The 26,958-nt window shown below is 40.0% G+C and overlaps 2 protein-coding genes across 2 annotated transcripts; both read left to right on the top strand.

The window, feature by feature from the left end:
- The first annotated feature begins 9,467 nt into the window (after positions 1–9,467).
- Positions 9,468–19,460, top strand: ednraa (endothelin receptor type Aa). Its single transcript, XM_068321053.1, has 8 exons — positions 9,468–9,737; positions 10,622–11,149; positions 12,753–12,880; positions 14,170–14,368; positions 15,407–15,559; positions 15,803–15,936; positions 16,237–16,345; positions 17,192–19,460. The coding sequence occupies exons 2-8, from the start codon at positions 10,673–10,675 to the stop codon at positions 17,327–17,329; spliced, it is 1,338 nt and encodes a 445-aa protein (XP_068177154.1). The 5' UTR covers positions 9,468–9,737; positions 10,622–10,672; the 3' UTR covers positions 17,330–19,460.
- Positions 19,461–22,672: 3,212 nt separating this feature from the next.
- On the top strand, positions 22,673–26,926 carry tmem184c (transmembrane protein 184C). Its single transcript, XM_068322307.1, has 10 exons — positions 22,673–23,254; positions 23,627–23,757; positions 23,849–23,885; positions 23,997–24,202; positions 24,348–24,422; positions 24,523–24,616; positions 24,730–24,842; positions 24,987–25,086; positions 25,272–25,443; positions 25,540–26,926. Exons 1-10 carry the CDS (start codon positions 23,135–23,137, stop codon positions 25,827–25,829), a joined length of 1,338 nt encoding a protein of 445 aa, XP_068178408.1. The 5' UTR covers positions 22,673–23,134; the 3' UTR covers positions 25,830–26,926.
- Positions 26,927–26,958: the final 32 nt, after the last annotated feature.

Below are 26,958 nucleotides of genomic sequence, written 5' to 3'. Positions count from 1 at the left end.
CATGAGTGCACATGCACAGTGGTGCATGTGCACCACATCAACAGTGGCATGAACCTTTGAAATATATTTTAAAGTAAATACAACTTTGCTAATGATTGCATACGTGCCTTTGAAAAGAGCTAGATAATACAGAATATTTTGACTAAATACATCAGGGTTCTATAATTCTATTGTTACATGAAATACACTCAAAAAATCAATTTGAAGATTGGTGGATTGACTGCTGGACCGGACTTTCAAGTCCATCCACAGACATATTGATGACGAGCACATTTGAGCAGAGCGCCGGCAGGCCTGAGTCATTAGCCCAGCCGCTGCGGCTACAACACCAGATGGAAGTGGAGGTATGGCTGTAGGCTGTACTGTGATCCCAGTCCTCCAAACATGCTATCCACCCTCCTCTGATGGTCCCTAACCACAGGAAGCCTCTCATGCTAGTCCACTGATCTCTGCCTCATGGTCTCAGCACACCATGGCATGTTTCACCTGATTTCACCCTTAAATAAATAAATATTAATAATGAAGGTGTAGTAAAATGACTTCCAAGGCATTGATCCTGCTTGGCCTTTTGTTGTTTATGATGTCTGTGTTGTTTGTGCGGTATGAAAGACTAGAGTCAGAGTATGGATTCTTTGATGTTGTTACTTCAACAGGAATAGACATAATCAAATTGTCTTCAGTTGAGCTATGTAACACGAGAGCTTTATAAGGTTAGCAGTATCTTTGAAGAGTACGATCTCAATTGTAAACCAGACCTAAAGATAACATTTCTCTCAAAGAGGCAGTTTGTGTGTTTGCTTTTGTCCAGGCATCCTACTGATGATGTAATCATCACTTTATCTGATATGGTTTAGATGCTTTCAGAAATCCTACATTTTAAGAAACAAATAAATTAGCACCCAACATGACAAAATAGCAATAGGGTTCTTCTCCTTTCGGCTTTTCCGTTCAATGTCAATATGTTGGCACAAATTTATTTGCAGCTTTGCAAGCTTGGCCATTTCTCATAGCAGCAGCCTTATCTGGAAGAAAAATCTACTCAAACAAGCACAGGATTTGATAGAGCTAATGACGTCGGGACATGCTTGTTTTCAGTCCTGCTATTTGCTATGGTGAAATTTGTGAAATTTCACCAGACATCTCTATGATCACAACTTTTTATAATATTTTAGTGGAGTCTCCATGGACTATGGTGTGGAATAAATGCTTCAGAGATACCTATCCACCAAAAATCCAAAACACACAGTGTTTTAAAAGCGTGAAGTCTGCATCTAACAACCTGTATCTCCAAATGTACCCATTTCCTCAGCTTTGATCTTAACACAGGAAACACCAGCTGATGGGAGAGCATTACTCCTCCTACACCGAGCTTGGGTGCATGAGTGATGAGAGGTTACCTACCAACCTCCTATTTTACAAGGGCATGAAAATACCGGACACAGATCAGTTTATGAAACACAGGGTTTGTTTGTCAATTAGTTTGTCAATTAGTGCATTTTAAAAATTGACGGCTGCAGGGGAAGCACAGATTACTGAAAAATACATTGAATTCAATACAGACCAAAATATCCATGTTTAATGCGATAGAAAGCTGTCTGGTGGTGGTGACTGATGGTACTGCTGAGAATAATGAGGATGAGGAAGTACATGGAATGTTAAAGTTGTTTAACCTACAAGGATTTGGCAGCAGTGTTGTGATGGAGAGGTATCCATAACAAATGACCTGGAGGTGCAGAGAGAAACGACAGCTACGATTTAATAGGCTTGAAGTGGAGGTGTGCCACCGTCCTATTGGTTACATGTGGTCAGCTGATGAGCGAAGCTGATATCTCAATCATCAGCCTCAGATAATGACAACTGGAAATCTAGAGTGAGAATACAAGACAGGTGTGAATAAGAGGATGACATAAGAAAATGACAGATTGTTTATGATGTGTAATTTTTTTTTTTTTTCTTGAGATCATTCAGGAAAAATGTGAAATGATGTATAAATATGTACAAATCCATATATTTCTTATTTGCTCCTTCTTCTTGATGTCATCAGGTTTACAGTAAAGTTGCAGTCATAAATATTCACAGTGAGTGAAAGCCAATGCTTTGCTTCGAATGTAAACTCACAGGCGATGCAGAAGTTTTTATTTATGCATTATAACCACTTACGTAAGGCATTTTCAATGATCAATACTAATAGCTCAACTCAATGATGACTGAGAAGGCAGTTAAGCCATTAAAAAATATGCCTGATTATAAATTATTACCACTGACTCATACAATGCTTCACATTTTCCCATTAGCTGAAGCTTCATCTTAAATCTTTTCAGCTTCAATTCAAAACAAACGCTCTAGTTTAATTGTCTACACAGATGGACCTCGGACTATCCTTTGACCCCCCCACGGCCAAACGAGTGGCCCATTATACAGGTCAAAGGTCAAGTTAGTGCCAGAGGCTAGTTGAGTTGAGTGGTGCTTAGATATGCATAACCCATGAATCACAGCTAATCAGAATGATTAAACATTTATTTTAACATGTGAGTCCATTAAAGGTGTGTCTTCAACATAATAGACTTATGCATTAAACTCCTGGAATTAGGAAAATGGCTTTTTTTTCTGTCATTGGATGGAAATGGTTAAAACTCCTTCCTATTTCTGCAAGCAGAGTCATCATTGCTCATCATGGTTGTTGTTGTTTTGTTTTGTTTTTTAACATGTTTCTGTACTTACAAATACACATTTAAGGAACATCACGTATGATGTGTCATTGTCTTCAGAGACAGAATCACTGCCAGATGGTGTCTTCTCCCCTCTAACCTCTGACGGATTGTTCCCTGTGCTTCATTCATGAATACAAGGGAGGATTATAAGGTCTGGGGAATTGCTGCCCAGTTTGCTGGAGGAGAAAAACTCCGAAGGAGGTCTTGGAGTATGAAGGGGGCAGGAAGTCCCTCAGGTCTGTTAATCAACAGAGCACATAGCAAATGCAACCACAAAAGGTGCTGCATCACGCATGAAGCTGCAACATTGCAGCTGTTTGTATGTGTAGATTTGACATGTCCATCATCATCTAAAAGCTCTGTGTATCATGTTACAGTCAAGTGAATCAATTTGTGATGTTCACTCCATTTATCAATAATTATGATTGATATGGGCTGTTTGCGCTATTTTATTTCACAGGTTGTTACATGATATGATTTATACCCAACGGTTCCTACACATGGTTCTGATTTTGAAAAATACTTTGTTTTTCTTTGAAAGAAACAGCCAGGCATTGATTTGTAGCATGAGTTAGACAAACATGGGTAAATTATAAAATTTCTGTCAAATACTTGTATTTACAGCCACAGATTAATACACACACGGTGCCCTAGTGAGTATTTTCACTGACAGAGTGGTGAATGAATGTAGTTCCTACTCCACATAACTCTTCTTGTTGCGTCCGTTGTAATGAAGGGAAATGTTACCCAGAGTAACCGTGTGTCTCACTGATGTGCCTTCTGGACAACCAAGGAGCTTTATGGTGCAGCGGTGTTCAGTATACAGTCAGCCGAATGTTGCTGGAAGGATTCATTCTTTCATTTTGGTTTTTGTCATTTGTGAACTCTTATTGAAACATCTTCCAGATGTTGCCGTTAATGACTGGTGGAGTTATTCAACTCCCTGAATAGCATCCCTCATAAGAGCGCACATTTGATGATAAATCAGACGTTGCTAAAAAGCAAAAACACAAGAAAGTCGGTAGCTCAAAACCATCTGGATCAGCCAGGACTGTTGGGATCCTGTTCTGTGGAACTACGGAACAAAACTACAGCTTTCTGGGCCCCAGAGATCAACTGGATGTCTGGAGGAGGAATCATTGAAAAGAACACCATGCCAGCAGTTAACCATGTCAGCTGGCTCTAAGGCTGCCGTGCTTTTATAATGTGTTCACAGAGTGGGACTTAAACCCAGAACCGTCTTGCTGTGAGGCGACAGCGCTACTCACTGCACCATCTTGTCACCCACCTGTAGATTATATCAAATGAAATAGATTCCATCCTAGAAATCCAGGAACTTCCCACAGTAGCTGAAATAGGAACTACATCCACCATTCTGCCAGTAAAAACACTCACTATTGCACCGTGTGTGTATTAATCTGTGGTTGTAAATACAAATATTTACCAGAAATTGCATAACTCACTCATGTTTATCCAACTCATGCAACAAATCACTGTGTCTTTTAGGTGACTCTGAGGCTGTCCTGTTTTCATGGCCGCTGGGAAGCTGTAAATTATATGAAAAAAAATAGAATCTGGGAATTTCCAGTGACCTTCATCTTACTACGATCGCGGAAAATGAGTCCAGGAATATTACCAACCTGAAAGCTTTAAACCAGTGCAGCAGATTTTGGCAGGTTGCTCTCGCAGGTACTAGAGAAGCCGCAGTAGTAGTTAAATTAGTATTTTATCTTACATTTGAGATAAACACTGCAATGTTTTCCTTGTTATTTAAATACTTCTTTTTGATGATTACTCAGCTGCTTTCAGTGACATGTTTCAACACCGACAGGTGCTAGCTATACAATGTTTATGCCGGTGTTATAAATAGACTTAAATGGTTAACAGCTTAGACAAGATTTTTTGTTATTAGCTTGTTATAATACAACAATAGAAATTTAATAATCTGTGTGTGGCGGGTTTTAGTGGAATTATGTGTGACAGTTACTTTTAGCTCAAAACACTCATGTGGGAGGAGTTCAGGACAATAATTGGCTAAATTTAAAACGTGTTTAATGATCTGATATTTCCTTGAATTTGGAGTTGAAGAATTATCCTCTCTTATTATGTAGTCGTGAAGCAGAAATAGAACTGCTTTCAGATCAGTGCTTTTGTACTGATTGCTGACCATTAGCGTGCAGACGTAACATTACTTCCAATAGTCATAAATGAATATGAATGGGGCCAATGCTCAAACATCAAAGGTAGAAAAAAAAAACACTGCAAGTAATGAAGGATGGTAAGTGGAGGGATTAAGTGTTCTTGAGGGATGGGGGGGGGGGGGTTGGTCCAATCAAAATAGCAACTGGATGTGATAGCCAGTTGGGAATAGATTGAAAGGAAAGCATGCAGACCATTAAAAGAAGGCAGGACAACTGCCAGCACATGCTACGCACACGTCAAGTAGCAGCCAGTAATGTGCAAGAATGCTTCTTAACAATATCTCAGCCAGCTGCAGCTAAAAACAACAATATTTTAATCTAACAGACATGTCTAATCTCCCCAGCTCTGGAGCTGGTGGTAATAGACTAAAAAAGCATGCATGTAGTTATAAAGCATAATATGACGGGATTGTTTTCTCGTACCTCCATCGGCTAATGAGCCTTTACAGAGGAGCATCTGGAAGTTCAAGGAGGAAACCCAATCAGCCTCGCTTTGGCTGAGGTTTGTTATCCTGAGTTCGAGCCACTTGGTCTTCCCAGCTGTGTTTACAAGTAACATGCCACATTCAAATCATCCACAGATGTGTTTCAGACGTGAACTACCTAAAGTGAACGTCTGAACATCATCACATCATTTAGACATTCTTGCAGGAAGCGCACACAGATATATACATTTAAAAAAATTTAAAAAAAGCATTGCATGAAATTCCTGATTTAGAGGTGATTTTCTGTGCAGAACAAAGTTGAGAGTTAATAATATCCCAGACATTTCCAGCACTCGTGGGCTTTCTGATATGGGAGCAAAGTGCGATGGGCTCAGACTCTTGCCTTTATCAGCGTATTTAAGGTCTTGTCTGACAAGAGCCAGATTGAAAGCAGGAATGTGTCCAGGCTGTAAGTACCATGTCAAAGACTCCACTATCTGTTACCCGGTCATCTGAAAGCTCTGTGTTGAGCATGGTAGCATTATAAGAATTAAGTTTGATGAGTTAATGGAAACAGTTTTGCAGCATGGACTAATGACTAGGAGCACTGTTTAGTTTTTTGATCAGTTTTTCTGTTTAGTAGCAAAATTCCTATATTTGTGAAACACGGATAAAAATGGAATTTTTTTGAAAATGAAACCTTGTTCCGTCATTATAATCATACTTTAGCTCCATCATGATGTTTTCACCCATTACCTATTAACCTGTTTACATCAGATTCCTCAAATGTGTGCTTTGCACATTCCACATCTGTTCCAACCTTTGTAATGTCCCTGGAATTGATTTCACAACAGAATCCACAAAGAAGAATCAGCCTCTCGACATATTAGGACTTTGCTGTGCATGCATCTTGTTTTTCTTATATATATATCCAAAGATGCATTCCTTTTATTCCGCACAATGAATCACAGTCACTTTCTAAATCTATTTACAGCTTTATCACTTCCTGATTTCAGCTGTTGATAATAAGACTGGGTCGGTACTTGGAGGTGGTTGGTGGTTTCTGATTGGATGACAGCTCAGAGATATGAAGCAGTGTGGATTTCACATGTTCAGGTGCACAATGTTCTGACAGCATTCTGTTTCTTTTTGTGGGGGGAAAAATGCACAAATGATTACACTTAAAGGATACACTTTGTGTCTTATATTAACTTAAACCTTCAGTTGGAGTAGCAGAAAATCTGTCGTGAGTTCTCTTCTCTTCAACTTTGAGGAAGATTCATTTGTACTAGAAAATAATAACATGTACGCATTGCTGGAATTCGACCTTTGGCTGAGTTTTTGTTATTTTATCTATAAATAAGAATTTTAACGGAGACAGTTTTGATCAATGTCTTGCTTTATTTCTTATGACTTGGAGTCTTGAGGAAAACACAGTTCCAAAGACACTCAGCTGAACGTTCCAAGAGCCCAAATTAGCTGTTTCTGCTAACGTATCACGAGGAAGTTGTTCAAAAGATAACCTCCTGTCAGTTATCGTTAACCCTACACCTTCAGATGCCACAAAACCATCAGTGTAGAAGATTGCAGGCCAAAATACTTCTATGGAACTCCTCCACCGGCTCACATCTTCAGATTACCGCTTTGACAAAGGTTCCCTCCTTCGAATTATCTGTTGAATATTAGATTGATTCATTTCAGATGAAGGGAAAGTGTTGAAACTAATCAGGCTGTTATGGAAAATCCTTCATTAATATTCACTTTTTTTTTCTCTCATGCTGTAACTTTTTGTTTGTGTGAGCCATATGTCCCAAATTAATAAAGCCAGGCGGTATACTGAACACTCTTCACTCTGTCACTGCTTGACACAGTAGAATTGGCCTCAAACTTGCTCTCTCTCTCCTTTTCCCTATCTCCCTTTCTCTCCCTGCATGTCTCTTTCTGTTCTTTCTGTTTTCGCGCAAGTGTCCCAGTTAAGAAATTGCTTACAACCCACTCAGTCTAGGGCTGGATTGAAATTTCCCATAGGGTATGTACCAATATGCAGAGAGCACACTTCGACAGATGCCATCAGAGAACAAGCATATGAATTACCAGGCAGCCTGCCATCTTTGAGTTCAGACAGAATGGCATTAATACCTGATTGCGATCCAAACAACAACACAACAACAACATGAAAGCCAAAGCAACTGGGAGCAGGTAAAGGTTTCATCATTTATATATTAATGGATTTACTAACAAAGACTCTATAACCCTCAAAAGTTAAAATGTCATAGAAGCTGCCAACAATCAAGGGACTTGGGAGAAAAAAAAAAGGGGGGGGGTGAGGTAAGAAATCAGACGCCGTCAGCAAATCACATTCCAATAAATTAAATATTCGCCACTGCTGACCATAACTAATTCAGAAGCCATCATAAATTTATGACTACAATTAAAGAAAACACGAGCCCTTTAATTTTAAATGGTTGTAAATATTGGCATTACCCAATTAAATCACATTTAATTTTAGGTAAAGTACCTGCAAATTAATCTTAAACACGCAACCTATCATCTGGATGGAAGCTTTAAAGGTTGAGTACAAAACTGTAAAAAAAAAAAAAAAAAAATTCTATCTTTTTATTATTTTAATTTTTATTATTTTACTGCTATTTCTTTTGGATGACATAATAACCAACAAAGACAAAATGTTGTGGTTGACGCTTCACACAAATTTGAAAGTAACAAATGCCTCATAGAAAAAACGTAATAAAGGATTAGAAAATCACAAGGAAGGCGTCTCACAGGATATTCAAGAAAAGCACTTAGAGAGTAACAGTTAAACAGCCAATCAGAGCATGTTTGTATTTATGTGTGTTGTGTATGCACATGTATGTAATTACGGAAGAGCGCCACATATTTCTCTTTATTTCATCATGCATTGTCTCAGTTGAAGATGTATTTCTTATTTTTACAACATCTATTTCATGAATCTACAAGTCTGCAACTTAGGAGTATGATATGTTTACATTATTTTGCTATAGATAATATCATATTGTCACAAATTTTAAAAAAAATAAAAAATCAATGTTCAGGCTAATATCCGTACATGTAGAAGGCCATTTCCTATTTCTTTCTTTCTTTTTTTGACCAGCACAACCTTTTAGGTGTTGATGTACTTTTAGATTTACTTTAAAAAGTAGTTAATTAGGCAGCTTTCACCTCTAAGAAGTTGCTGTGTCAGCACTTTGTCAGCGGGAAAGAATGATTGTGGTGACTTTGATCGGCCTCTTCCTGCTCTCAGCACACATCATGATAAATGGTCCATTTTGGAATCCATAATGGACACTGAAGTCGAACCACTCTTCTCTCCTGACATTGAACCGTCTTCTCCTCTTAATCGGGCATGAGAGGAGAAGACAGCATCCCAAACAGGCATTTGTTTGGGATGCTGTTGTGTTTTTTGTTGTTGTTTTTTTGAAACGCAGTTTGACATTTTGTAATTGCCGCGGAATTGAAGGGACTGTTCGTGCAGACGTTGCTGCTTCCCTCTTCCTTATAATTTACTGCACAATGGTGAGTGAATAGAAACCTTTATAACAACCGTGAACGTGAAGTTAATGAGCTAAAAAAAAAAAAAAAAAAGTGATGTGGTCCGACCACCCAGACAGCGGTTAGTCTGTAAAAGTTGCAGCCGGCTGGTGGTTGCCTCCCACTTCCTGCCTCCGTTTCCCTCTCACAAATTAAGGAACACAAAGCATCACAACATGGACACTGACTTCCTCGTGCTTCCTCGTTTCCATCTAATCTGTGCTGCCCCTCCTGTGAGGAAACAGTTACATGTAATGTATACAAGACACAATGTGAGGTGGGGAGGTATTCAAAGAGGGGGTAGGAGGGATTTAAGCAAAAGGGGCAGATTGGAAGGGTGTTGGGCTCCCAGATGCCCCTGCCCCATGTGTGTGTGTGTGTGTGTGTGTGTGTGTGTGTGTGTGTGTGTGTGTGTGTTACACTGCCTTGGAGATGACTGTCAGCCTCTGAGACATAGGAGAAAGGGGAGTGATGTTTCCAAAAGGGGGGCCCAGTCTGTTACCAAAGGGAGGTGGAGATTGACTATCCCACCCAGTCAAAGTGTTTCACTGGTGCTCTGACACACACACACACACACACATGCATGCACACACACATACACAGCAGACACATACACACACACTCAGACATGCTGCAAACTCTCCACAGGAAACTCTGAGCCATAATGTGAAGGCACCTCGGAGCAGACGGGTGCATTGCTCAAACCAAGTGGGATACGCTGCAGCTTTGATAGTGCGTTAATTACTCATGTGATGTGATACAGATGTCTGGGGGCTTTAGCCGAAAGTTTGCCTGACGGTTTCCAAGGGGGCCAGGCAGACATTTTAGAAGAGGTAGGTGAAAACCAAACATATTTATTATTTATGCCTGGATCAGTTTGCATGCTGTCACAGATCCCAGCAGTGTCATGCTGATGCTAAACTGTGATGCTACTTGAAGGGCTGGCTGCTAAATAGTTCTTTGTGTACTTGGTGACAGCTGGGACTTTGAACAGGAACAACTCTGGGCTAGAAGAGTTGCCTGTGCTGTGACACGATGAAAAGGGCTTCGATCTGACAGTTTGAAACTTTATCTGCTCTTTACCAGGAGATTTACAGAATGAGATACCCTGATTTTGTCCAGAAACTTAGTTGCTGTTCCTTTTTAATGTGAAGATACTGTATGTACAGATATGCTTGACACAGTAAATCAGAAGAAAACCAAAGGACTCAGATTCTGACCTCAGATTCTTTATTTAATATAAAGTTTTCAACTGGAAATAAGAGCTGCAGCACTTTAAAGAAGTTATTATTTTTGCAAAGTGCTTGTCTAAACCTCTCTAAATTAGAAACAGAAGGAAGAAGCAAGAAAACAGGCAAAATCACTCTAAACATTTGCCAAGGGCTTGCTGTGAGAATAAGAGGATGCAAAGCCTCACTGTGTGGCTCCAGTATTATTGACACAGAGATATAACCAGTAGCTGCTTCTTCCAGGAATTACAGAGAACAGACAAGATGTCCAGCGCGCTCTGCTGATGCCTCATCCATAACTCACTGGCTGTAATTAGCCCTGGTGTCTCCCATATGCGCGACCTTGTCAAAACATTTTTCAAGTTTATTTTACTCCCTCGCGGATCTTTATTTAACTTATCCCATTTGGAAAAAAGTTGTTTTGCTTATTGTTTTTTTTTTTCCCCCCCACATGTTGCCTGAAAAGTATGATTTTCTTTTCCCTCCAGTGATACATCAAGACCGTCTTTCAATCAGCAAATTTAACGTATCTTTCCATCATGGGGGGCCCGACTGTGCATATGCTAGTTCTCATGGCGTGTATGGCAGCCAGAGGAATGTGCCAGATATACAGAGCTGAAGCAGAGAAGGATCCTCTCCCCGGTGTTCTGGTCCACTCCACCCTCCAGTCTCCAAGTTTCTACAGCACGGTCAGCCCCAGTGCGTGGCCTGAAGTCCGCCAGGGGCCCCCAGGGGTCGATGCACAACCTGTGGTCTCTGCAAATCAAACTGTCTCAAAGAGGCCAGTCCCAGCTCCCATGTGCATCACAGCAACCACCATTAAGAACTATTTTAAGTATATCAACACCGCAATTTCCACTTTGGTGTTCGTGGTCGGTTTGGTCGGCAACGCGGCGCTCCTGAGGATTATATACCAGCACAAGTGCATGAGGAACGGGCCGAACGCCCTCATCGCCAGTCTGGCCCTGGGTGACCTCATGTACATAATCATTGATTTACCCATCAATGTCTACAAGGTACATTTTTCTTCCCATTCTAAGGCAGTTTTGCGTTCTTATTTTCGTTTCCGTACAGTGACATGATAAAATGTGGCCGCAATGGAGGCGACTTGCTGAGATGAAGTATTACAAGGGTAGAAATGGGAGGGGGGGAGAGAAAGGGGGGAGTGGCAGAGAGTGCGCAAATATACGGGAAAGTGTAATCATTTCGGCGTTATCGTCCTCGTGTGAGCAGATTAGTGATGAGAGGTTCAGGGATATGACTTGTTTAAATAAACATGGGAATCAAGCTGTAGTCGCACATCCTCCTGGCCTTGTTCTGACCTGGCACATTAGTCACAAGCCTTATCTCAAAGTTGTTGTTTTTTTTCTTTTTTTATGAGAAATTGGTGCTCCGCATGTAATGAATCACTTGTGGAGTTTTGAACTTCTTTATCAAAAGCCCTTCCTTAAATATTCTATTCCAAATAAGTGAGCCTAAAAATATATACACCAGTCGTTTTAGCTCTCAGATGGTTCCAATTAAAATAAAAAGATTATTTTATTCTTGTGTTTGTGAGCATTTCTTGTATTCAGACAATCAAAATTTTAACAGTATCAGATCAAAAGGTAGCAGTAAATTGTCTCATCAGTCTGTTTGTGCTTTCAGTTCTGTTTGTACACGTTTTGTTTACCTCTGGGTTTGAGTCTTTGAAATGTGAAGCGTTAAAGTATGACAGATTATGTTTAGGACTCCTGTCTGCTGTCGATTTACATGAGTAAACAGAGTCATATGTTGTATAGCAATTAAGTGCGGTGGCAAAGCTGGGTGATCAATCAACCCATTTCTACAAGTGAAAAAGGAGAATGTAACCTTGGAAGTATTAACTGGGGATTTGAGGTCAGAAGAACCTTCACTGGGGGAACTGTTCATGTGCAAAGAAAGTACAATCCATGTTTAGACTGTTGGAAACATGCTGAAGCCCCACGTACGCATCCACAAGGCTGCGACGGTCCTAAAAATAATCGCGTACTTGTCGACTGAAAACTGTGACGAGGACTCCTTTCCTGTCCGCTGCTCTTCAGCGCTCCTGGGAAACCTCAGCGGCACAAGGAAACAATAGCGTCCAGGAAGAGAAGGGAAGTTCTTCCTTTAGTTTCAGCTCTGAGAAATAGGTTTCACATACGTTACACCTCACTGGAGGGAAAGGGGCCATATCCACTGTGATTGAAACAAAAGGCTTCAAACTCACACGCCTATGGCTTTCTTTCCCAGAGGAAGTAATATTATAAGAGGTTGTGGAAACCGCTCAGAGATAATAGTGAGTTATTCTTGTTTTTATTTCCAGGGCACGTAAAAGCTTTGCAAACCCTGCGTGAGGATTTGTCAGCTGACGGGTTCCATATGGTTTATGTCAGGATAAACTCTGCCTTTTATTTCACTTGCCTTACACGGAATTTAACAACGTCTCTGTTTCTGCCTCTAAAGTGAAACTAGAACTGACTGATAAAACAAGCAACTCAATGAAAATCGTCAAAATCATACTGACGTCAAGCTAAACAGCAATTCACGTGATGAAGACTTTAAAATTAAGTTTAAGTCTCTTTATGACGATGGGTTTTGTTTTTTTTCTTCCTCCAGCTCCTGGCCTCGCGCTGGCCTTTCGACGACAGCCCCTTCGGCCTCTTTCTGTGTAAGCTGGTGCCCTTCCTGCAGAAAGCCTCTGTGGGCATCACAGTTCTCAACCTGTGGGCCCTCAGTGTGGACAGGTCGGTGCTGCTTGACATTATTAGACGGACATCTATTATAGTTTAGTATCACTGGTAGCAGGTTTTATATATTCATCATCGTTTGAAAAGCAGCGTCAATTTTACCACCTTTGATGAGGGGAAATAAAATCAAACCCATTTGGTTTCACAAAAGAATCGGTGTTTTGATTTGTAAAGATCTGGTGAGATGGGCTGACGATCACTTACAGGGAAGTACTCAGTCAATATTCGCCCCCCCACTGGGATCCTTTTCCTTTTGTTGTTGTTGTTGCGTTGGTGATGGAGGCCCACTATAAGATATGATTTGCTTCTTTAATGGAACTATTTTGAGACATTCATTAAGTGTGTATCGGTACATGCAGTAAATGTTCTGCAGTGATGTCAGAAAACCACCGTCCACATAGCAGGTATAGCATACTGGATTGGTGAGTACTTTTTAATAGCACCTTAACAGAAATTCCCTGATGAATAAATGATGATTGTGAAACTGAGAGTCATCTCACTTTTTGCACTAGACTCAACTTGAGAGATAAGAGGCCTGCCTGCTCCGACTGGGCTCCAAGGTCCAACTTGGCAGACGTAGTCAATGTCCTCTTTGAGCAAAAGAGAGTCTGCATGGTTGTGTTCTCCATTTGTCTCCAGGAAATGTAGCTTATCTGTGTGTGTGTATGTGTGTGTGTGTATGTGTGTGTGTGTATGTGTGTGTCAGGAAAAGTCTTGAGACTCTTCTGCATCGTTTTATTGTTGGAGAAGAGAAAAAGGTGGATACATAACCGCTTAGTAAAATATAAATGCCGCCATGTTGTTCAACAGAGAAATTCAAATGCGTCATGAAAAATATATTGTTTTTGCCATAAAATCTTGATGTAGGTTTTTACTAAAACATTTCGACAAGTGGTTTCCATTAATGAAACAAACAAGCAAACAAATATTGTGAGCATGGGAAACACAAGCCAACAACAGACAGACCCCTCTGCCAACATGGGCCGGTCTGGTTGGAGGCTTCACAAAAATATAAATATTAGATATTTAAAATAAACAATTGATTGTCTCGCCTCATGAATTCATAAGATTTCGATCGTCTTTGCTGACTGAGCAGTTTGTTGTGTTTGGTGTGATGCCATGAATAAAGGAAATGTTGGCTTTGTCAGTCAGGAGAGACGAAAAAAAATGATGAATTGACTAAAATGTCTATTTAATAATAATTACAGTAAACAGTAATTAATTAATCCAATCAATTTCATATTCCTAATCCATCCCATCTTTAACTCTACGTTCTTCCTTCACAGGTACAGGGCCGTGGCGTCCTGGAGCAGAGTTCAGGGGGTGGGCATCCCTCTGTTGACCATCGTTGAGATTGTGTCCATTTGGATGCTGTCGCTCTTCCTGGCAATACCAGAGGCCATTGGCTTCGACATCGTCGTCTTCAATTACAGGAACCAAACATTTCGGACGTGCATGCTCAATCCCAAGACAGATTTCATGCTGGTACGCTGTCATCGTTTTCTTATCATTTTTGCAGATTAGAAAATTGCCTCCAAGTGCTTCATTCTTCCAATATTTTGCTTTCACCGAGGCCAAGATGTGCTGTATGGTACTTTGTGTCAAGATAGTTGTACAGAAAGGGATATGACTTTTGAAATAAAGAGACAAAACATGGATAGAAGCCACCTGCAGAGAGACTAGTCAATGTAAAGATGCAAGGTCAGCCAATATTTCCACTGTTTTCAAGAAGCGTGTTTTTGTTTCTAGAGTCATTGGGTGCTTTTAATTTATCAGACTTACTTTGTTTACAGGGAAATATAATGCAATATAAGGCATTTTAATGCATTAGGGCAACATCAAAATGAATCATTGGGCAGAACATTGGAAAAATAGGATATCATCCCAGTTGTGAAGAAAACCGATGCTTAAGTTTCACTCCTCCCAAAATGAAAGAGAGTCCCAAGGGACTGTGGATTTCGTTTGCATCCTTGAAGCACATAATTGATTGCAGGCCAAGTGCAATTACTGAGGCCTGTAATCCGGTACCTCAAGGTGAGCCATATGTGCACATTGATCCCATATGTTAAAAGCTGGAGTAATCTCCCTCAAATTTCTGCAAACCTTTCCTGATGTCTGAGCAAATCTAACATCTTAGCAGCAAATTTAACAACAACACCAAATTGTGCAACACTACTTTGAAACTCAGCACGAGACCAAAAAAAGAGTGGATGTGCTTTAACACTTCTGTTTTTGCTCTGAGTGGAAATCATGGGATAGGCGTGGGTTAGTGGAATTTTGAAATTGTGGTATTATTGATTTGTACGCTTCTGTTTTTAAGAGCCAGATGGGCCAGAAGTAGTTCTGCTGCATAACATAAAGCACACATGTTCACTTACAGAAGTGTGGGAATTATTGCGAGAATCAAAGTGAAATGATATTGTATGTATGTATGTTAAAAGTTAAAAAGAAAGATCAAGATCATCTTTCAAGCTTACGCTGATAATTAAATGTGATTTCCTGTTTTCACATGCGTGCTCACAGTTCTACAGAGATGCCAAGGACTGGTGGTTGTTTGGCTTCTACTTCTGTCTACCTCTGGCGTGCACTGCCGTGTTCTACACGCTGATGACTTGCGAGATGCTCAACCACAGGAACGGCAGCCTTCGGATAGCCCTCAGCGAGCACCTCAAACAGGTCTGAATAATGTATTTCTAACTGGCCTTTAACGCTGATAAACCTGCATAATGGTCTGTGTTTACATCACAGTGAGGAATATTTGTAATAAGACATTTTCCCAAGCGCCAGCTGTGTGTGGGAGTGAAAATGAATCTACGTTGACTCAGCCAGCAGTGTTTATTGCATGGATTTAACCTCTAAAACCCCCGTCACACAAACTCTTCCATCTCCTCTCTAATGGTGGAACCAAACTCGCTCCAGAGGAGGGAGGTGGCGAAGGCCGTCTTCTGCCTCGTCCTCATCTTCGGCCTGTGTTGGTTCCCCCTGCACCTCAGCAGAATCCTGAAGAAGACTGTTTATTACCAGAACGACACGATGCGCTGCGAGCTGCTCAAGTGAGTTTCCAGTAGGATGAGCTCTTACACATTTAGATACTTATAGAGGAAGAGGCTGGACTTCTGTGAGTTCGATATTCATACTTTATATGTGGAATAAATTACGCCCTTTGAACAGATTAGGAAAATATATCCTGATCAATAGTAGATTGAGTTTTGTTTTTTTTTACTTAAATGCCAGGAAAAAAAAGGTTTCATTTGTTGGAAATTTTTAACTTTACTTGTTGTGGAAATTGCTTCCAAATAGGTCAATGTTGTCCAAGAAAATAACAATAATCATAATACTTTCTCCATTTTCAGTTTCCTGTTGGTCATGGATTATTTTAGCATCAACCTTGCAACAATCAACTCCTGCATAAACCCCATCATTCTCTACTTTGTCAGCAAGAAGTTTAAAAACTGCTTCAAGGTAAAGACGGTCCCCACAATAGACGGATGTTAAAACTCATGTTTTCTCTCTCTCCCTTTGCCCCACCCTCTCTCACTCTCACTCTCTCTCCATCTTTTTTGCACACACACACTTCTGATTAGCCCAACCAGTAAAGCAAACACTGAACTTCAGGCCTATGTCCCTGACACAGACTCTGTGACGATTATGGCATTCCATGCTCCTACATGTAAAAGCAGCCTGGTGATTTATGTATTCACTTTATAGCTGAGGTCACACACTGCAAATGTCAGAAGGGCCCAAGCTGGAGATAAACCATGCCTCCAGTTTACCCGTTGACAGGGTTATGTGCAGGCTGTGGAGCAGCAAACTGGAGAATAGCTATACGGAAAAACTTATTTGGTAGAAATGGTTATACTAACACCACAGTCTGATATTTTGGAAAATAAATATAATTTATTTCTCAGAAAGAGTTGCAATACTGATTAATCTCATATTTGTCTGTTGCATGTGAATCTATGGACAGGAACTCATCCTCTTTGTTTAGCATTACATTGAGCACTGAAAACAGCATAAAGCAGGCAACCTGGATTTTGCTTAAAGTAAAAGAAAAATAAACTAAAAATCTACATGATTAGTCCGATTTGACATTTTTATGAATTCAACAATTATGTGTTAGGCTGCACATTTTAGAGGCACCAGCCAGAGGATCTATTTTACGTGTTACAAAATTTGCCACGCTGTTTTCGTGCTAAATTTAGCTACCTATATCCTTCCTGTATATAAACACACATCAAAACTCTAAGCCACAAATGTGAATCTATTCCTTTGAATAATTTTCTCTTCTTTCTCTACATACTCTTAAAGTCATGTTTGTGCTGCTGGTGCTACTCGGACAACCAGCTGAGCAGCATCGGACCCATGAACGGTACCAGCATCCAGTGCAAAAGCCCGGAGCCCAACAACCTCCACACCGACCGCAGCATCAGGAAAGACAGCGACTGATCTCTGGCCTGGGGAATCTATTCAAGCACAAACCCAGCAGCTTTTACGTGCAAACAATACTCACCCTAAAATAGCTATACATCAAAAAGTACTTTTTCAGAGAAGACGTGCACATCCTTAGGACAGCTGAAGCAATATATGGTCCTGACAGAGTTGGATCAGGAAGTGGAAGGAAGGAATGAACAATGGTTGTGATGTTTGGCCCTCTGAAAATGCCCCATCCGCTCAGCAGGCAAAATGTCCTAAAACAAACTTCTTCAATTCCCGCAACCAAGGACAGCGATGCTGTAGTGTGAGAGAAGAAGAGGGTGATGAAGAGGAGGACTGTCAGACAGGAAGCAGCTGAACAATGACAATAAATTACTTTTAATCAGTAGCCAAGCGTGCTAATCCTTTAAAGGGCAACACATCTGGGAAGGATTCACAAAGCTGCAGGAAGGAAAAAAAGGAGACTGCCTGCTGTCAGAGGGAATGATGGGAGATGAGAATGTGGGTATGCGTTGTCCCCAGGAGTACTCAGTACTCATTGATGGTGGAAAACAGGAAAGCATGTTACTAACTTGAGCAACAATTAATTTTCCATTAAACTTGGGAGAGGTGGATTTTGCTCTTAGTCATCATGTATTGGAATGTTTGTTTCCTGTTTGGATCACACGTTCTGGGATTTATCCAAACCCAAATGATTCAGGAACAAAAGGAAATTTCTGGTTAAGGTCATGAAGATTCACAGACTTCCAAACTTCTTGATCACGCATCAGAAGTTTGGATTTATGTAAAAGCAAGTTTTCATGACTCAGAATAAGCCAAAATATGCCAGGCACAAATACAACATCGGGTTATTGGTTTTAGAGCAGATACAACTCTGTATTTCCAAAGCACAAGTCAAAGCAGTGATCTCTGGTATAACTACAGACCTAAATGGACAGGAAGGTTTTTCCTTTTTTCTTTATACTGTGAATAACCAACAATAGTTGTTTCTTTTAAGCCTGCATCACCCATGGAATATTTACATTATATACATTATATATACATATTTAGTGTCCACTTTTATAAAGTGTTATTTTGCAGTAACAATACGTATTTTACTCGGACAACATTACCTGTGTAATGACGGAGGAAAACAGGTTTACTGGTGTTGGTAGGAGCTTCAAATACTGCAGGACTAGTTTGACTTTCCGGAAGTTAGATGGTGAGGCTGGAACCACACTCATGTCTGTACAATAAATATGATTGACTGTAGCTTAGCCAGAAATATGGCAAAAGCTAAAAAAAACTATTCAAACTATTCTTTATATTTTGGAAGCCATATTCAGACACCACAAACATTTGCACTGCCTTACTATTTGATATGTGAATACATGTAAACCTGTGTTTTTGGATGACACGCTAGCATGTGTGTGACCCCTGTGTGTATAATTTGCTCACACTTTGGTTGGAGTGTTTTTGCACACTTGTGTACAGAGGAGACGGTTTGTGTATGGCATTATTTTACCACTATGAATCGAAGCAATTCACGAACATCCTGTAAGAAAATGGAATTCATATATTTGTATGTGATTTATTTAACATGTTAACCTCATATTAATGCTTCTGCTCATACCAAATAAATCACTTTCCACTGACAATTTTCCATTCCATCCACTCCACGGAGCAAGGAGATTTATTTTACCATCATAATAATATTGGTTTCTCAGGGAAGTCAAGGAGGCCCCTTCTGTTTTTCATTTGCGTCAGTGAGAACAAGGCGTCTGGGAGTGATTTCAAGCACACTGTGACCTGCTTGGCAACTGAGCCCTAAGGGTTGCTAATGTCAGCGGACAGGATGTGAACAGATCGGACGGTGGGAATTTGATACATATAACTCTCTTCTCATCTGTGTTGCCAAAAGAGGTCGAGGAAAACAACCTTTTACGATCTCTTATTTAAATTTTTTTTTTTTAAAGCTTTCATATGACCGGTCTCTGGTTTCTTATAAACGATGTCATAAAGGTCATAAGTAAAACAAATTTGCTGTAAATGGAGTGACACTAATTTAAGATGCATTTGATTAATGTGCAAACCATGTTTGACAGAATCCATTAAATAAAAATGAGTGTGGAGTGTCTGTGGCAGCTTCTCACCATTAAAAGACTTCTTTCCAATGAAAGTGCCATTAACTAAAGATTAGTTACACTCTGTCTCTGAAAAGAGAGACAATTAGCAGACCCATGTAATCCTAATACACAAAGTTGAAAAATGCCCAAAAGCAACAGAAGATTGCGGCGGCTGTCTAGCTGTTGGACTGTTATTTGTTTCAGCCGGACGGTGATAAGTCTCAGCCGGGTCATAAACTATATGAAACTGGTTCATATTCCTTACATGAAATCATATTGCATTCAGGTTCCAGTAACTTTTAAGAAGTCAGGAGGGAAAGAGGGGAAAGAGAGGGTGTGAGCCAGGGCGTTTGGGTAAGACAGAGCTCTGCTGACTTCGGTGGGAACCTTGCTTCCTGCCAGAACTGAATTGAATTAAACTCAAAAACAAATAACAAAAGATCTCAAGGGTCTAAAGAGCTTTTCCACACAAAGCTCATCCAGATTTCCTTGTTGATACAGTAAATATGTTCAACACTAATCAACATGGAAAGGTACTTCACAAGACAAACCACCGTTTCAGGGTCAGTTGTGTTAAAGTTGTTGTTTTTTTGTTTTTTTAAGCAAAATCCATACAATATAACAGTAAACACAATGAGAAAAATGAGTGGAAGCAAAGAATTCCTTCCTTTTTTCTTTTCTTTATAAAAGCTTTTTATGTTTTAGTTTCACCTTCAAGCGTGTTTTTTTAAGATTGTTTCTAAAGCATAGTGCATATCACAGAAGCTCTGCATCACAGTCTTTCCTACTTTTATTATTTTTTCCTACCTTTTATAAAACTAAGAATACACAGTAAAGCTTTTTCATTATATATGTGGTGTAAAGAAATTACAGTGATTAAGATGTGTCTCTCTGTTGATGTCACATAAACAGTTATCAGAGTTTATTCCCTGACCTACAGTGAACGTGACTGAGTTTGATGACACCAAGGCTGCATTATCAACCAAGCAGAGTGGACCCAGAGTCCTAACCCTGCGGGGGAAATAAAGTCCATTGCTGAACTCTGTCTGGAATGTTTAGGGGTCCACACAACAACAGCACGAATGAACTCAAGAGACAGAAAAAAAAACTTTAAATATCTTTACAAAGTAAAGTTATTTAAAAAGATGACAGAAAGCTATTGGATGGATATTACCATTTGATGAGAAGAGCTTATCTCTCAATCGACATTCACCAAAAGCAAGAATTTGATGCTGAGCATGAATGAGGGGTGTGAAAGACAGGATGCAAACAAAAGTGCTTCCTGACTGAACTTTCATCAGAACTGAACTATTGTTGGGAGTTAAAGAAGCACGGGTCTTGTGCTGCAGAGAAAAAGGAAGCAAGAGCTGAAAACCTAAAGACGAGTGGGAAGAGGAGAGCTCCACCAGACGACACATCGGACATTCAGATCCAGCCTCTGGATCTGGATCTCAGGAACAGCAGGGCAGTAAAGTGTGACTGGAGGGGTCATAACAATATATTTCTGCATTACGTATTTCAGCACAGAACCACTGTACAGAATGTACTGGGACTGGGAGGACCTCAGCTTCTTTTATGTTTTAACTGTGAAGATTAATATTGATCTAAAACATCTTTATATACTATTAAAACAGTGGAAATAATTAATAGATTGGAGATTACTTTCAGGCAAAAAAAAGTTTTGATGGAGGATTTGATAGGCATAGTATTATGGGAACCTCTGACTCATTCATTGCTTCTGTAATTAGGCTTTATTGTACATAAATCTCAGGATGTACTGACAGCACTTGTTAGTTCATGGATTCTTACCGATTGTATCCTATAAAGACTTACAGATGATGCTTTCTGCAGTTGCAGCATAACTTCACCCTACTTTGTGAGACAAAATGTCCTTTATGCTAAAATATGTTTTGGACCTATTGAACACAACACATACTTAACTACCCTGCCCATACCCTGTTCTGCCACTTTGCACGGCAATCCCTCCAAGCTATCTGTCAATGGCACTCGTTTGCACAACTTCTGGCGAAGATTATTTCTAATTCATAAAAGCCAAAAGGATCAATTCAAAATTCATGAACAATCTGTCCTGCTACAACCAGTGATTTCTGTGACTGTGGGGCAGTGGAGACATGGTGCAGCAAACAGGAAAATTCTGCCTCCCCTCATTTTACAAGAAGACACACAGACATAAATACGCTGGAGCACGTGGAAGCACTTAGATGTGCCGATTTTACTCGCACCGGTCGGAGTCCTGTACAAATGTGGCTTGTGGAAGACTTTCTCTGTTTCAGCAAAATGGCATTGCAAGATTGCCAATGTATTTTTCCAATATAATGAAAAGTAATGTATATATTAATGTAATATAATAAACTTTTCAAACTATAAAAAGCTCATAATGCTCCACTACTTCACAGGTAGAAGTAGGGAAATGCTACTGCCACTAGTATTTAGCTATAATCATTTAGATTGATTCAGAAGGATTAATATTACAGTCTCAGGGCCCACTGGGATATTTAAGAGAATAAATTAGAGAATTGCTGTTATAACACCTGCAAGTTAAGATTCAGACTTTCTGCTGTTGATCACATACAGCAGAAGTGGGCAGCGGGTGCCAATAGGTCAGAAGTTCCAAAACAACTGATTGCGGTCTTGAAATTTGAAAGACTCAATTTTAAAACAATTTAAAATTGTAATGACTTTTTTTTTTTTTCCATTATAAAGAATGAATTTGGTGGTTTCAATTCACATGCCTACATAGGTGTCAAACATAAGATATATATCACTTTTCTTCAAGGGGTACAATTTTTTTGTAGTAATCTAAATAAAATTTGAAGAGACGGATAATCCAGAAATTCATAGGAAAAACTGGAGTAGCTGTATTTGTTTGCCAGTAAAGGTCAACTAACAACTCCATCAATGGCCCAAACAAAACGACATAGTTCAAGAGATTTATAAAAGACAGTTTAGGAAAGAACAAAATGGAGAGAACATCCTGACAGAACAGTGTGGTCAGACTGAGTCTTGCCATTTTAAAACTATACTGATCGTAGAACACGTGTCTTAATAATTGTTGATTCACATTGCCATCTGCTGGCAAAACAACAAAGTACGAAGAGAATGCGGAACGACCTAACCTTCTTTGAGCTATACAGAATACAGAACTCTGTTCATTGATTGGCTAATTTTTTTCTTTACCACCAATCACGTTCTCCATAGTAGGCGGGACAATATTTGACGTCACCAGGAAGTAACTCTGAACAGTACAGTAATGACTTTTAAGGAAACTTTTATCACTGTAAACCTTTTGTACAAGAGTTTTAAGTAATCTTTGATACAGATTGTGCGTTTATATATTTATCGGAGGTTTCACTTTATTGCGTGAGACAGTCGGACACTTTCAAGATCAGGATTATCTGCTTTGTTTACATGGTGAAACACATGACTAGCTAACGCGAGTAATCCATTTGGGTACAATCGAGTCATATGAGCCGGTAATTATTCAGCACCCTCGTTTGTACGAGATCCGTGTAACATCAGGAAAGGAAGAAATTCACATTTACACTACCGACTTGGTTTGGTTAGGGCGCAGTAATCTATTTAAATCTTCAGAATGCGAAGCTAACGTTAGTGTTATCGTGTGCTAGCAACATTTGTTACTGTGCCACTGAGCCTGCGGCCGGTGCGAAAGGCCTGGGAGCGTCTGGGGGTCATGATGCCGTGTTCCTGCGGGAACTGGAGAAGGTGGATCCGGCCGCTGGTGGTTGTTCTGTACATATTATTACTGCTAGTGGTCTTACCGCTGTGCATCTGGGAACTACAGAAGTCTGAGGTCAGTTTAAACTATTCATTTAATCGGTTTACAGTCTGCTAACTTTTTTATTTATGGGAGCCTTAAATATAGTATGATGATGAATACATGTGAGCATATTTGGCACAGAAACACCCCACGTTAGTACATGTTTAAGCAAGTTTTCTTAACTTATCTATCTATATCTATCATTTTATTAATTTGATTGCATTTTTCTTTTCCTTTTAATGTGAGACTCTTGGAATGAAGTCTTCCTACAATTATTAAATGAAATAAAGGCTTTGTTGTTTATGACAAGTACAATTTTCATGACAAAATTATAGTTTCCAAGCTTAAATACACCATTGTGTTAAATATTCAGTGCTTTGACTGCTTCCTTCTACGTAATGACAGGTTGGAACTCATAACAAAGCATGGTTTATTGCTGGGATATTTGTCTTCATGACCATACCCATATCATTATGGGGTATTCTTCAGCATCTGGTTCACTACACCCAACCGGAGCTTCAGAAACCTATCATCAGGTAAAGATCTCATACGTGAAAAGCTCTGAAACCGTCCACCAACGGTGTGTGTTTTCACATTCTTTTTTCTTTATTTTTTTTTAATTTTAAGGATATTATGGATGGTCCCAATCTACAGCTTGGACAGCGTGAGTTGTATATTCTACTAACAGAATCATTCTGCACCACATAGTCCACAGTATGTACAGTAGTTCAAATATATTTTTAAAATGCTTCATACCCTGTTTTTCATCTCCCAGTGGATTGCATTAAAATACCCCAGTATAGCCATCTACGTGGACACATGCAGAGAGTGCTACGAGGCTTATGTCATCTACAACTTCATGACCTTCTTGCTTAACTACCTGGAAAATCAATATCCTAGCCTGGTGTTGATGCTGGAGGTGCAGGAGCAGCAGAAACACCTGCCTCCTCTCTGCTGCTGTCCGCCCTGGCCAATGGGAGAGTAAGTTGTTGTTGTCGTCGTTGTTTTACAGGAAACGGAGAAAGCAAAACGTGACTAAAACATATTTACCGTGCACTTGATTAATCCGTTCAGCATATTGATCACAACCATCAGAAGACCTTCAAATCAAATGTTTCCTCTGCAGGGTTTTACTGTTGAGATGCAAACTGGGAGTGTTGCAGTACACGGTCGTAAGACCAGTCACGACCGTAATTGCCTTGTAAGTGAGCTCCTCATGCAGTTGATTTGATTTAATCACAGCTTTAACTCCATTATATTTTTTGTGGATGTCTGTTGTGACCATGTCCTCTTCCCTTCAGGATCTGTCAGCTGTGCGGAGTCTACGACGAAGGAAACTTTAGCTCTAAAAATGCCTGGACGTACCTGGTTATCTTCAACAACATGTCACAGCTGGTAATATTGTTACCGTTGTTCTTTGAGTCTGAGTGTATTTTTTTCTTAAATTTGGCTGCATGATCGCAAGACGGATGTAAGTTCTGAACTAGATTTGTCTTCTCCTGTTCTAGTTTGCCATGTACTGCCTGGTGCTGTTCTACAGGGCCCTCAGAGAGGAACTGAGTCCAATCAAACCAGTGGGAAAATTTTTGTGCGTCAAAATGGTGGTGTTTGTCTCTTTCTGGTAAATCAGACTTCATTTCTGAGCCTGTCTTTGCTTGTATTTACTGTGTGTAATGGTGAAATGCTTGCAGTCTCTTAACTTACATACCTGGTAAATATTAGTGTGACATTTCACTGAGTGTGGTTCTTTCGGAATCTCTTCCAGGCAAGCTGTGATGATTGCTTTGCTGGTGAAAGTCGGTGTTATCTCAGAGAAACGGACATGGGACTGGCAAAGTGTGGAGGCTGTAGCTACTGGCTTACAGGTAAGTTGAAGTGTAAGAAGTTGAGGATAACTTAATCTGCTCATTTTGATCTATCAGAGGTAATGATACGTCTGTCTACTTAGTTATATATTTTGTTTTTGTTGTAAATATCTTTCCCATCTTAACTGTTTTTATAAGTGAGAAAGTTCCAAGCAAAAAAGAGAACTGTCCCCATTTCCTCTCAGGATTTTATCATCTGTGTGGAGATGTTCCTGGCAGCCATTGCTCATCACTTCAGCTTCACCTACAAGCCTTACATCCAGGAGGCCGAGGAGGGTTCTTGCTTTGATTCTTTCATGGCAATGTGGGACATTTCTGATGTCAGAGCGGACATTTCTGAACAAGTCCGCAATGTTGGTAGGTGTCTCCTGTCCACGGTTGCGTGTCATAAATGACTCATTCTCCAACATCAAGAAAAGAGTTAAGTCTTTTCTTTTTTGTTCTCATTGACAGGGAGAACAGTCATGGGCCGTCCAAGGAAGTCTTACTTTGGGGAGGGAGAGAACGATGGTGAGCGATCTGGATTGCTCTCCTCATGCTCCCAGGATGCCATCACAGAGGCAGCATCCAACCCCGTGTCACCCAAAGGTCAGTACCAGGGTCTGGGCAAAACTGCCACGCCTCACTCTTTGTCAGCTCCCGCCGGGCTCAGCTCAGCCACATGGGAGGAAGAGTATGAGGAAGAAGAAAGGACCAACCAAATGGAAGAACCAGCAGAAGCGGATCTCATTGTGATCACCTAGCCAGGGTGATGTCATCCGCAGATCCAGCAGACACGGTTGGGCGGGACCCACTTAGCTTTGCCTCTTTCTTTCACTCGCTACTGCACTGAGGCGACATGAAACAAAGGAACATCAGCCGAGTCGTAAGTGACCGCCAGTAAATGCAAAACCAGATGGACCTCTGCTAGTGACAGCACCAAGAATGTTCTGTGAAGTTATGGCATGAAATGATTGGTCAGTGACATGACATGCCATTTCTGTAGCACTGAATGTAAAACGGGGGTGAGTAGGAGCTGCCAGATCTGTATTTGGTTCATGGGAACTGGGAAATGCTTTCATTTAAAGAGAGATATGCAACTTTTAAAATAAAAATGTTTTCCTCGCTCTTTATCTCATACAGCATACAGGGACTTTTGAGGACGTTGCTTGCGTTAAACTCTTGTGAAGAAAATCTATGACACTAAAGCACATTTGTTGTACAATCATGTTATTTTGTCTGCAGAAAATGTGTTCGTACGGAGGGGGATGGGGCAAAAAAAGCAACATATGAGGTGGTCAGTTAAAGCTTTGCTTGTGGAAATATGTGACCCAACTGACAGTATAATGTGACTTTAATTCATTTTATTTCTCAATGGTTTTTAGTTGGTACGAAAAGTTTTGTTTTAATCATCACAACATATTTAAGTTTGAGGCTGTACAATTTGTACATTTTGAGTTTTGACTGTTCTATCGTGTAGAGCTCACTCTTTATTTAGTTCCTTTCTCAGATGCCTTATGTAAGTCAGTCAACTACATGTTCCTCTGCATCAGGTTTTATTCCAAGAGGACTTATTAATCTTTTTTTTTTGATGAAAACTTATCCAGTGTTAACTTTTTATTGTCATATCTTCTGTTGATACGTGCTGGGACTCCATTAGTGTTCGATGTTGGGTATCGATTTGTCAGAAAATGCATGGAATCAACATTAATCTGCATCACGTCCAGCTAGAAAATGTTGCCTTACAGGATTTTATTTTTCTAAATGAAACTGACAGGATTATTAGAATTGATGTAAACATTGCACATTTTAATCTACAGTAGTTTCATCTGAGTAACCTCAATAAAACAGATCAACTCCATATTTGGTGTTTTCTTTTTCTCTTCATTAAAG

The sequence above is a fragment of the Antennarius striatus genome, chromosome 8 (assembly GCF_040054535.1).
Source record: "Antennarius striatus isolate MH-2024 chromosome 8, ASM4005453v1, whole genome shotgun sequence".
Lineage (NCBI taxonomy): Eukaryota > Metazoa > Chordata > Actinopteri > Lophiiformes > Antennariidae > Antennarius > Antennarius striatus.
The sequence above is the reverse complement of the archived record's forward strand: the minus strand, read 5'-3'. Positions and strand labels throughout refer to the sequence as shown.